The sequence below is a fragment of the Salminus brasiliensis genome, chromosome 11 (genome assembly GCF_030463535.1).
Source record: "Salminus brasiliensis chromosome 11, fSalBra1.hap2, whole genome shotgun sequence".
NCBI lineage: Eukaryota > Metazoa > Chordata > Actinopteri > Characiformes > Bryconidae > Salminus > Salminus brasiliensis.
Genome location: NC_132888.1, coordinates 8,050,090 through 8,063,243, shown reverse-complemented (window position 1 = coordinate 8,063,243; position 13,154 = coordinate 8,050,090). Strand labels below are relative to the sequence as shown.

The following is a 13,154-nucleotide window of genomic DNA, read 5'->3' as shown; positions in this document are numbered from 1 at the left end:
AGTAATATATTATAATTTTAAATAATTTTGTTTTCTTGTTTCAACTTTCCATGTAGCTTGAAATAAATGTCTGAAGAGTTGAGTCATTTATCTTCGTAAGTTAAGACATTAAATTAAAACATAAAAAGGTGTTTGACTCTACAGTACTGAAGTGCATGTTCTATCTCTCTGCCTCTACCTTCCATTGATTGTTTTGTAGTAGTGTATGGTTCACCTTGTGGTCTTCATGTGTGTTGCAGATTTTAGCACTATGTCACATAGCGCTTGGGCAGCAGCTGAACTTGCACTGGCTCCATAAGGTACCTGTCAGCTTCTTTACTGTGTTCACCCAAACATAGCCCTGTCAGAGCATGCAGGCAGACCAAGACCTGTCAGCCTTCACACACTAGCACACACAAGGTCGTTTTTCTGTTTTTTCAAGGTTTCCCCCTCCCCAGGGGCTCAGTGAATTGACATGTCCTGTCAAATTACAGGAAGATGCAATTTTTTTTGTTTTGTATTGATATTGATTCCTGATATTGATTCCTATTGATATTGATTCCATTCCATCTCTTTGATGCTTTAGATTGGAGTGACCGCAGCTCTGCTGACCACAGTCATCGGAGTGATATCAGTCAGTCAGATGTGGGGGGTAGAATGGAATGTCGTCTCCATCTCTCTTCAGGTATGTGCTCCATGTTAAGCTCCTTAGTTTAGCATTAGGTTATAATAAAAAAAGGTAAATAATTGTGACCAAGATCTGAAGTTTTGGACTGATTATGTTTCTGCATGTTGTTGAAATATTGTGTGGAATTCTCAGTTTTAAGTTTAGTTAAACTCCTAAGGTAAACTCAAAGGTAAATCCTTCACTTTTTAAAAGTAAAGGTGCTTTAAAGGGTACCACATTTGGATTTCATGAAAAAACATGTTTGTAATAGAGATGCGTGAGGGTGAAGAACCTGGAGCGTTGTATAGCAAAGGGACCACAGAACTAAGCTCAGGACATTTCTTGCACATAGAAAACCAACTTCTAATGCTGTTCAATTTAATTCACCGCAGGGGTTTTCCTAACACATTATAATGCCGTGAATCGGATTCAGCCAGACTCCATTTCTAGGCTTTTGTGGTTCCTTCATTCACTTGGCTACCAGATTCACATTTATCGTGTGTGTGTGTGTGTGTGTGTGTGTGTGTGTGTGTGTGTGTGTGTGTGTGTGTGTGTGTGTGTGTGTGTGTGTGTGTGCGCGTATCTGCGTCCTTCAGGCCACAGGTCCGTTCCTGCATATAGGCGCTCTGGCTGCAGTGACTGCTCTGGCCTGGCTGGTGGCTGGACAGGTGGCTCGAGCTGAAAAGACCAGTACGTCTGTTTGTTTCTCTCCAAGAAAACTCTGGTCTCTCACCAGTGTTGTGCAAATTGCCATGTAGTCATAATTGATTGAGTTAAAGTAAAGATAATTTTCTGGAAAATTGCTTACAATTTTACAAAACCACGAGGAAGGTAGACGTTTAAAGATCTTTTTTGCAAATCTTTGCCTTTTAGACTTTTTTTGAGAATTCCAATATGACAATTTGCCTTTACATTGATGAATGGATCAATAGAAATTCTTAAAAAAGACTTTGAATGAACATCTCTTTACATTGCCTTGAAAGTTATGATTTTCTCCTGTAAAGTGTTTTTTTTTTTAGAAACCAAACAACAAAATAATCTACTCCCATTGTTTTTATTGTACCAAACTTACAAATTTTAGAAATGTACTTCTTCATATTGTGTAAAATTACAATAAACTTTGTTAGAAATGCTTAAATAAGTAAATCCGAAATTCTCGAAATGTTCTGTAATGACCTGATTCTGCTTAGTTAGTCAACACCAGTGTCTTTCATTAATCACCCCCCTATCGACAATGTGTTAATTATTTATAAGACGTTACAGACGAGCAATCCTATTCCAAACCGATACATTCCTATGTCCTTCCATCACACTGAGGGACATTGTGTTGGCCTCCACTGCTAAATGAGTGAGCTGGTTAATGTGACATGTTCTTCTGGAGTGTTCTCTGAACGCCACTGGTTCCCAGAGGAGTCCTTGTAAACTTTTAACCAAGCCTTGACATACTGCATATTCTAGAGTTCAGAGGCGTCATCAGGCTTTTGTGTAGGACAGACTGTCACAGTTTCTCATTGAAAGCAACTGAAACCCTACCTCTCAGAACTTCAGAACTCCAGGACTTTTAATGTCAGAGGTCCACATTAACCCTCCCGTCTTCCAAGGGAATGAATTGGAGCTTATTTCATATTTAATATAACAGTGTAGATTAATCAGAGGCGGATCGTTGTTTCATTCAATATTTCAAGTTTGAGGAACAACGGGAAGTTAATAAATGATAAATAATATTGTAATTTTCTCTTTGTGGTACATTTTTTCAAGTTAGTCTCAGGAGTTAACTGCCACATTTCAAATGCTGTTGGTTTTGCTGGACTTTTTTTGTTTTTTGCTGGATTTAATTATTTATTTATCATTTAAGTGCATTGTGTAAGAGTGTGCTGACCTACCTGCTCTCCAGGGTTCCAGATAATAGTGCTACTGATCTACCTGGCTGTGCTGCTGAGCCTCTACCTGACCCCACTGTCCATCTCTTCACCCTGCATCATGGAGCGTGACAGGCTCAAAGCACGTCCTGTTGTCATTGGTCAACGAGGAGCTCCCATGGTAAGTCCATCTGGAGGACAAGCTATTAGTAGTACACTGTTAAAAGTATCATTGAAGAACGTTTGGAGATTCTTTGATTTGAAACAGTAAAGGAACCTCTTTTACAGGAAAAGGGTTCCTTGAAGGTTCCTCAAAGCACCTTAAGAGGTTCCTCCACAGTTTCAAATTGAAGATCCTGAAGTGGCTTCTCAAGAAGCTTATACTTTTAGCAGTGTTAAAGCTGTAGTTTCTGCTTGCTATTTTGTGGACCACATGTTCTGCATGCTTTTATAGTTTCTGTAACTGTACTATGGTAAAAACACTTGACTCACTCATGAAGAACGTTTATTTAACACATGCTGTCCAGGTTTAGATACTCAAGCTAAGAGTCTGTATGCATGCACATAAAAACATGACCTTTATGACAAACAGCCAATCACATTAAACATGAAGAAGGGTCTGGCCACTACTTTTCAGGAACAGGAAGCCATACTATGCAAATATATGGGTAAAAAGCAACAGTCACTGTGTTTACAGTGGTGCTATCCAGTGGAATCTTGGTTCCTCTGAAAAGTTCTTCCATGTTACTGTCACCTTTGGCACGCTCTAAAGAGGCTGGGACCTGGTGTGTTGCACAGCTGCTTTGTGACGGCATCTGTTGTGTAAAGTTCAATTCAGTTAAAATGGTTTAATAATTGTAATTGGCTGTTTGACTGAAATGCCACACGGCTATTTGCTGTGATATTTAATTAAGATATCCGTTAATATCTAAATTAAATCAACACTACATAAAAATATAAAATAGTAGATGATTAATAGTTGCAGTAATTCGCTAAATAAAGAGACTCAAAAATGACATGAGGGTCTACTTCTGCCATTAGGTCGGTCCTGACTGGTCTGATCAGTCTAAATTTGAAGTTTGGTGGTTAAACAGTAACAGTAACCTGTCAGAATCATCAAATTTCTGTTTTTCCTTTTGTTCAGATTTTTTTCTCTAATTTGTTTTAGCTCAATTTTCATCTAAATAAGTCTCATTAAATATGAAAAGAAATGTGTAACTAAATAACTCAACATGTCCTCATTCCTCATGTTGTTGGTGTGGTGCAACAGATAACACCACTACCTGCCCCTGAGCTACCACATCATGTGGGAGACTGGGGTTCGATTCCCAGTCTGGGGGACTATGCTGTGCTACACCAATAAGAGTCTTTGGAGTCTTGGAGTCTTGTCCAAGGACTCTTATTTTTTTCTCTAATTTGCCTTATCTCTATTTTTATCTAAATAAGCCTCATCAAATATGAAAAGAAATGTGTAACTAAATAACTAAATAACTTGGGAAAGACTTGGGCAAGACTCCTAACACTACATTTACATTTACATTTACATTTACGGCATTTAGCAGACGCTCTTATCCAGAGCGACTTACAAAGTGCTTTGCTATTTACCCAAGAAAACCTCAGCTAGTTAGAATAGACTAATAATACAAAAGATACCTCCAAGCTTAGACATTGCTAAACACAATACAATAAGGCGACCATAGGACTATTCGTCCAAGTACTCTCTGAAGAGGTGGGTCTTCAGTCTGCGTTTGAAGACAGCGAGCGACTCGGCCGTTCTGACACCCAGGGGCAGCTCGTTCCACCACTTTGGTGCCAGGACAGAAAAAAGCCTGGATGCTTGTCTTCCGCGGATTTTGAGGGATGGTGGGTCGAGCCGAGCCGTACTTGGTGCGGATCGGCTTTTGACCATTGCCATTAGATACGGAGGGTTGGCTCACCTCTGTAATACGAGTAACCTTGTAAGTCGCTCTGGATAAGAGCGTCAGCTAAATGCCATGAATGTAAATGAATGTAAACATTCAGCATCTAAAGGAAAGATCAGAAGTAAGATGGGGACTAAAGCTCGACACCATGTTTATCCCCTTTTTAAAGCCCCTTAAAAAGAGCTTGTGTTTAGTTGAATATGTAAAGAGTGTGTATACTGTACACAGTGATGGAGGAAGTTTACTGTGCATATCCGTAAGAGTGTGCTTCACTCACTCTTTGTTTCCTAAAGCATCTCAGTATGTCTCCAACCACACAAGGGTAATGTACATATAGATCAGGTCATAAGCGGGGGTGGGGGTTAGTTCAGGGGTAAAAATCACACAAGCCCAAACAGAACTTATTTATTAATCTTACTCAGATCTACAGCTGTGAGTGTGTATGCGGAGTGTGTATGAACCCTAAAGGATTCATCTTGTGCTTAATGATTGTAAAACATTTTACTGTCATATTTTTATTCTGATTGAGTCAATGAGTTTTTCTATTGAGATAAAGTTTGTTGTTGTTCCACTGTGTGATGCTGACATTACTTCTTGATTTCCAGTTAAACTCTTGCTTTCTGGAACAAATCAGTGATAAGCCCCTGCCTGTTTGAATGTGTGAGCACACTCACCCAGAAACCATCCAACAATAAAGGAAGCATGGAGATTCTTTTCTAGAGTGATACACACAGTAACACTCAAAAGTTCAATTTCCACATATTCATCTATTTTAGTCAAGTCAGATGTATTTGTATAGCACTTCTTAAAACTGTTGTCGTCACAAAGCAGCTTTACATAATCAGTAATTAGTAAAATAACGTACATGAAGCATGAAGCATCAAAGACCCCCAGTGAGCAGCCAACGGTGACAGTGGCAAGGAGAACCTCCCTCAGAGCTGGAGGAAGAAACCTTGGGAGGAACCAAGACTCACAAGGGGGACCTGACCCATCCTCCTCTGATCAGAACTATTTATAGATTATTGATAAAAGTTACCAAACCATCTATACTGTTGAACTGCTCTGATCATAATCATAATATAATAATCATGGTGTAGATAGTTAATAGTGGTGATATTAATAGTGGCAGATAGTTACGAGTCTATTTAGGTTTGAACATGGTCATTAAACAGGTAGCAGTGGTAGGTGGGTGTGCTGCTGCTCTGGTATGGGTGGTGGTGGGTGTGGAGCCTGCTGGTCGGACTGGTAGGTGGCAGCTGGTAGCTGGTAGGTGGACCTCAGCGGGCAATCTTCCAGCAGGTTGGGCTGGATGGCCATTTACTCTGAGAAGGTAAAAAGAGAGAGATTATACTATGTCCACAATGGCCACACACATTTTATTTAAATTAAGGGTTCTTTGAGTGTACAATATTAAATAAATAAATAAATAAATAAATGGGGGTTAAATAGGACAGGTTCACGTTTCTAAATATATATCTGGTGAGACGTTTAGTTTATTGATGCTACATTAAGTAGTAAGTCTTAAGTGATCCCAGGGACTAGGAACAAGAGACACTGTAATAAAGGAAGATGGACAAGAGAGGCAGGATGATATGACGTGCTGCTGATGCACAAGACACTGTCTGCTCTCTCCATTCTACAGCTCCTTCCCCTTCATACATATTAATAACGCTGGCTTCCTATAGCTGTGAATGACACCATAGTCTGCAGAGACAGAGAGTAGAGAGTAGGTGTCTGTTAGCTGTCTGCAGCTGGAAACAGTAAGTCAAGCAAGCCTGAGATTCAGGTGCAGGTCAGGACTTGATTCTGTTTTATTGATCATCATGCCAGGAAGTGCCTGTAATAGACTACAGATATGGGTCTTCCCGAAATGCACAGGCCGTGTGTACAGAGTGGACTGTGGTGCAGCAGGTTTTTTATGCTTGGTTTATGTCCACTAAGCTTTTATAGCTTATGTCAGTGTCCAGATTTACTTCTTTAAGAAAATAAAAAAACACCTTTCAAAGAATCTTAAAAAGTTGATAAGAATTGGCCTCATTTACCCAATATAGACAAAAGTATTGGGACACCTGCTCGTTCATTGTTTCTTCAGAAATGAAAAGAGTATAAAAGAGTCTATCCTGCTTTTGTTGGAGTAACTGCCTTTAATGTCCAGGGAGGAAGGCTTTCTCTTAGATCTTGGAGGAGCACTGCTGTGCCGATTTGATTGCATTCAGTAACGAGAGCGTTCGGAGGTCAGGATATTGATTGATTACCACCCCAACTCATTGCAACAGTACTGAATGGAGCACCAACCATCATTCCAGAGAACACCGCTCCACTGCTCCACAGCTAAACGCTGGGGCACTTTATATACCCCTCTAGCCCCTGTCTGGTGCCAAGAGGATCATGTGTATCTGCTGCAGAAAGTCCTATTCCATATTTCTCTACACAGTCTAGACAATCCTGTTTTATATACCTGTGACAACGGGACTGAATGGAACACCTGAATTTAATAATTAAGAGCTGTGTCCCAATACTTTTGTCCATATAGTGTATGTATAGCGCTTCACATCCATGTATAGCTGAGGATGGGCCTCATGCTCTTATGCCACACTTTATTATCATTTTTCTTACCTGCTGTGGCAAAAGGTCACAGGCAGCCCTATTGTTTGCCACTCTGTCAATAGTTTCTATCCTATCACCACTGCTCGCCTTGAGGGGTCTTGTTGTTGTAGCTTGCATAGCATTGCATAAGATTGGGCTGCTTTGCACAAGTAGCTGTGTAGCTCTGGCGTCTGGCTTTGAAAGAACTCTTTGCTCTGAGTTATTGATTTAAAGCCGAATAATTGAAAGAGGTTCAGACACTGCTAATCTCTGGGGGGTGGTAAATTCCTTACAGGCTGAACAGAACTGTAATCCCACCCCTTCTCCCCTCTATAGATTTCTCTCATGCTTCCGTAGTCCCCTCCATTGCATACAGTGATAATGTCACTAAGAAAGCACCCATGTGGAATTTAGGGGCTTTAAAACTAACTAATTTATTATTAGCAGTATTAGTATTATTAGTATACATTTTTATACACACACACTACATGGACAAAAGTATTGGGACACTCCTCTGTCTTTTATTCTGTTCCATTCAGCCTGTCATGCAGTCTGCCTTTACACACGTTAGTGAAAGTATGGGTGCTTCTGAAGAGTTCACTAATCTCCAGCGTGGTTCTGGAGGAGACAGTTGGTGAAACTTTCCTTTTAGATCTTCCACCATCAGCTGTGAGTGTTATTATTATAATTATTATTGAACAGTGGAAGCGTTCAATAAGGAGCTACAGAGAGAAGCTCAGACCACGTAAAGTTACAGAGCAGGGTCAGGGCCGAGTGCTGAGCTCAGAGCATAGTGCAGAAAAGCTCCAGACCGGCTGCTGTTAGAGCCGCAAAGGAGGACCAGGTCCATATGAATGCTATGAATGGATTTAGAATGGAATGTCATATATAGGAATAATGTGGAGGTGTCCCAATACTTTTGTCCATAAAATGTCCAAAACAAATGGTGAATGTGGTTGCCTTCCTCTGTTGTGTTGCATTGAGCTGTGGAGCAGTAGAACTGTGTTCTCTGGAAAGATGAAAGAAGCTCCATCCAGTACTTTGGGGATGAGGTGAAGTGGTGATCAAACAGCATCCTGACCTCAAATCACAAATCCTCACAGCAAAGTCTAGTAGAAATACTTCTTCCCTGGAAAGTCAGTCCAACAAAAGCAGGATAAACTCTTATATATCCTTGATTTCAGAAGAAACGACGAACGAGCAGGTGTCCCAATACTTTTGTCCATGTAGTTGATTTTAATTTCAGTTTCTTCAATATTGTCTAATATTGTCCACAGATGTGTACTGTTTTCCCCTCCTTTTCCTCTCTGCTTTGTTTCTAAGGCCTGCACCCTGTTGTGTATGATGTTCCTCCATTTGATTGAAAGACTGAAGGTTAAAACTCCTGTGTCCTTTTTTTTTCTTCCTCTGCTTCCTATCTTCAGTTGGCTCCAGAGAACACACTCCTCTCTTTCCGGAGGGCACTGCAGATGAATGTGAGTGGACTGCAGGCTGAAGTGGCCATCAGGTATTTATTCCTTTGTTCATTCATTTCTTCACTTTCCCCTCTCCGAGGACAGTGCAGATCAATACAACATGCAGACTCACCAGGGTGGGGTGAGTGGGCGTATGTGTGTGTGGGTGTGTGTCTAAGTATATGTGTGTGTGTGGGTGTGTGTGTGTGTGTGTGTGTGTGTGTGTGTGTGTGTGAGCTCATTGCCAGTCACTGGGAGGTGCCTTTAGATGGATGCCTAAATGATGTATCAGAGATGAGAAGAAAGGAGCTGAACCTTAGGAAGCTGCAGTGAGTGAAGGAGTGTCCTCTCGAGAGAGAGAGAGTGTGTAGGGTCTTGGTTTATGTGTTGGGTTTATGCACAAGAGCTGTGGATAAAGACTACACTCTCAACACACTGGCTTCTTCTTCAGTTATAAATGGTTATAAATGTGTTTTTTCAATGGGCCCAACAGTGGTTCTTTTATGACATTGTTCAAAGAACCTTTTCTGTGCTGTAAATATTCTTTATACATATTTGTACATATCTATCTACTTATCTATATGTAGAGCTATTGATCTTTGTATCAATCTATGTATTATCGATCGATCTATCCATCCATCCATCCATCCGTCTGTCCATCCGTCTGTCCATCCGTCTGTCCATCCGTCTGTCCATCCGTCTGTCCATCCGTCTGTCCATCCATCTATCTATCTATCTATCTATCTATCTATCTATCTATCTATCCGTCCGTCTGTCCATCCGTCTGTCCATCTATCTATCCGTCTGTCCGTCTATCTATCTGTTTATCCGTCCATCCATCTGTCCATCCATCTGTCTATCTATCTATCTATCTATCTATCTATCTATCTATCAAGATATGTCTGTCTCTGTTCTCCCATAGCTATCAGTCTGTCTGTTTTTATATAAGTCTTTGTGTGTGTGTGTGTGTGTGTGTGTGTGTGTGTGTGTGTCTTTGTTTTCCAATTATTCTGTCTTTGTCTATTTATATGTTTTGTAACCTCTATCTGTTATATAGTTGCCATATTTTTATGTATATGGTGTGCCTATGTATGTGTGTATACCTATATATATATATATATATATATATATATATATATATATATATATATATATATATATATATATATATATATATAGGCCTTTTAAATGATAACATAAATCAATATAAAGGTTTGTTATATTCTTTATTTTAAAGGCTATTCATTCCAAAAGTGGTTCTTTAAAAAAACCTTTCCTACACTCTATATATTTCCTAAACCAAATTTGTACATACTTATCTATGTCTGTGTTACTATGAACATATCTGTCTGTCTGTATAGTAACCTGTGTCTTCTTATATTCATAAATGATTGTGACTTGCGACATGCCATCCGAAATGCACTGATCAAGCAATAACATCCCTTGGTTAAGGACTGCCTGCAATATTTTGCACAGAACATGCTGACGGTCACTCAAATGGAGCTCTCATTAAAGCATTGTGGTTGGTTAAAGAGCTCATCTGCATATTGCAGCTTCTACGATATCTGCATTTCAAAGGTCAATATTACAGCAAAGATTAATAATTAATATATCATGCTGATCCACACCCAGTCATGCACATGCTGCATATTCGTATGTGCAGACACACCCTAAGCCATGATGAATGAGCGGGGGAAATGAGAGTGTTGGTGACAGGTTGGCCTGCCTGCTCTGTGCCCTCCTCCAGGCTGAATAATTAAGTGTGATGACAAACAGGACCCTTTTTGACACAGGCCTTTTGTCTAGCAAGTATAGATCCAGAAGACAGGCTGTAAGCCTCTTAATATACGAGCAGACAAACTGCAGGGGTTATTGTAGATTTTATTCAGTGAGCTCTCTCTTCTGAACGTATTAGATGGCATGGTCTTGTGCTTGATATAAAATATGAATTAATCTAATGCAGTACAGTAGCGTTATGTTAGAATAGGTCCTACCTGCATACAGCTATGCTGTGTTAAAGAGAACCGTATGAGATCATTTTTCCCCACTGTAATAAGACTCCACAGTGAGGCTACCTACAGTAGGAACAGCTAGCTGGAGTGTGCTGAATTACACTGCACAGCTCAATGTCAACAGTATTACATAATCTGCTGCTGCTGTTATCACACTTTTACTGTTCTTACACTCCCACTTTCCATATATCATCACTGTTACACACAAGCAATATCTCCAAAATAACAACTTTACAGGAGAAGGATAAAACCTTCTTAACATTCAATGAAGGTCAATGCAAAAAGATTGTATTCCAACTTATTTTGGAGCGTTTCTATTGGTCCATTCCTCATGAAATTACACTACAACATAAAAAATAACAGCCAGATTTAAATTGTGTCAAAAAGTAAAAAACAGCAAAAATGGAGATACAAGGTTTTTGGAGCAGCTGTAGTATATGCTGTAGGCTAATATTATTACTACCACTCTTAGTGATGATCACTGAGAATCAAACTAGCTCCCTCACCTCAGTGCAGTACCCACTGCGGTCTAGGGCTGACCTTTGCATCAACAGTGCAGTTTTTCGTATGTGGAGGTTGAGGGATGTAATCCCATGCAGGTCTGTGTAATTGGTCTCTGGCTCTAGCCTAGATGGAGTGCCCTTCCTGATGAGGGACCGCACCCTGCGGAGGACCACTGACGTGAGAAGAGTCTTTCCAGAGAGACAGTATGATGACGCCTCATTTTTCAACTGGACTGATCTGCGCTCGCTCAGTGCTGGCCTCTGGTTTCTGAAGGTGTGTTATGAAACATTGTTGGTTAGGTCAAGTTTAAGGGTGTGTGTTTTAAACCATTTCAGCATTATTAATTCCCTGACCTGAATATTAACAACATATGCTGTAGTGCCATGTAAATCAAGTCAGTGGAGCCAACAAAATTCGTTTTGTTGAGGTATTAATGTAATGCAATGATGTGATCCAGATGTTCAGAAGTATGGAATGAGTGTTTTCTATAAAGCTAATCCCATTTGTGTGCAGATAATTGTAGAAGGTGATTCTATTGTGTTTACTTAGCGCTTCCACATGTATTATATGGATAATATGGAAACATATCAGAAAGATGAAGCATAAGTATGTTCTATCATCCATTCTTTTCATATTTAATAAATAATAAATGGTTCCTTATATCCTCATTTATTTCAGTTATTTTCTGCTCTTTTTTCTCTCTCTCTCTCTCTCTCTCTCAAATTATATAATATTATATATATTTTTAATAAACTTATTTATTTATTTTATGAATGTACTTAATTAATTAATTCATCATTTTTTATTTAATTATAAACTTCAAAACTACAGAAAACAAACTATTACTGATTATTGATTAGTTTTATGGCATCACATTAAAAAATAATAATTAAATAATAATAATAAAAAAAAATGTCAGTCTTTGAATGATATGGTTTAACTCAATGTCAACAGCATTACATAAGCTTCTCCTGCTGTTATCACACGCTTTCCATATATTGTCACTGTTACACACAAGAAATATCTCCAAAATAACAACTTTACAGGAGAAGGATAAAACCTTCTTAACATTCAGTGGAGGTCAATGTAAAAAGGATTTTATTCCATATATTTACTATATATGAAAAACAAAAACATTATTATTATTAATATTATTATTATTATTATTATTATTATATACATTTTCTATTTATTTATTTTTGTTTTGGTTGTTTTTGTGTGTGTGTGTGTTTTTAGGTCAAAGACGTGTTTTTATGACCAGGATCTCCTGAAAAATGACCATTTATGTTCCACTGTTCTTTAACCTTGTTGACTGTGCTGGATTTGACTGACTTTGCTTCTTGCTGAATGCAGGATGACCCGTACTGGACAGTGTCGTACATGTCCGAGCGGGAGCGCTGGATGGTGGAGAATCAGACCGTGTGCAGTTTGGAGCAGATGCTCCAGCTTGCTGCTCGCTCCAACCTTTCAGCCCTGTTCACCCTGCGCAGGCCTCCACCTGGCCACCCTCACCACCTGAACTGGGTCAACCACACACTGGCTACTGTGCTGAACTCCGGCATTGCTCAACACCTGGTGAGTGAGAGGACGAGTAAGCACAGTATATTGTCAGGAAGTTCTTTACTTCTGTACCACCAAGATTTATTCCTGAAACCATCCTGAACATCTTTACTGTCATTGGAGAACCATTCTAAAACACCAGCAGAATTATGTGGCCTTTCAGAGCCCTTTTCAGGTCTGTCAAAGCTCTGCTTTGTGCAACAGTGCCCCCTAGTGGTATAAGCTTACTAATGTGTCACATGTGCAGGTGGTGTGGAGTGAAGACTGGGACAGGGATCAGGTCAGGCAAGAGGCACCAGGCTTCCAGCAAATCTCCACAAAGAAGCAGACGCTGGAGACTCTCCATCAGAAAGGCATCAGCAGGCTTCTGCTGCGCTACAACCAGGCCACTGTTCAAGATGTACGGTGAGTCACAGGCATAGCTTCCACTGGACACAAATGAAATCCAGGTCTTGCCCTATTTTCATAGTTAGCATAGTGTACAGGGGCACAGAACATGGGTTGATTAATAAAATCCTTCTGAAGGACACTGCATCGATCAGCCATAACATTAGTACCACCTGCCTAATGTTGAGTAGGCCCCACAACAGATCTGACCATTTAAGGGATGC

At 39.8% G+C, this 13,154-nt stretch overlaps 1 protein-coding gene across 3 annotated transcripts in view; it reads left to right on the top strand.

The window, feature by feature from the left end:
* gdpd5b (glycerophosphodiester phosphodiesterase domain containing 5b) overlaps positions 1-13,154 on the top strand; it is an 81,283-nt gene that overhangs the window by 57,788 nt on the left and 10,341 nt on the right. For all 3 annotated transcript variants that reach the window (XR_011980607.1, XM_072691567.1, XM_072691566.1), the window contains exons 5-12: positions 240-299; positions 566-664; positions 1,243-1,336; positions 2,541-2,686; positions 8,438-8,520; positions 11,106-11,256; positions 12,337-12,558; positions 12,791-12,948. Coding sequence is in view for 2 of the 3 variants with exons in the window: in XM_072691567.1 (XP_072547668.1) it covers positions 240-299; positions 566-664; positions 1,243-1,336; positions 2,541-2,686; positions 8,438-8,520; positions 11,106-11,256; positions 12,337-12,558; positions 12,791-12,948 (1,013 nt within the window). In the remaining variant the exon portion in view is untranslated. The remainder of the gene's footprint in view (positions 1-239; positions 300-565; positions 665-1,242; positions 1,337-2,540; positions 2,687-8,437; positions 8,521-11,105; positions 11,257-12,336; positions 12,559-12,790; positions 12,949-13,154) is intronic.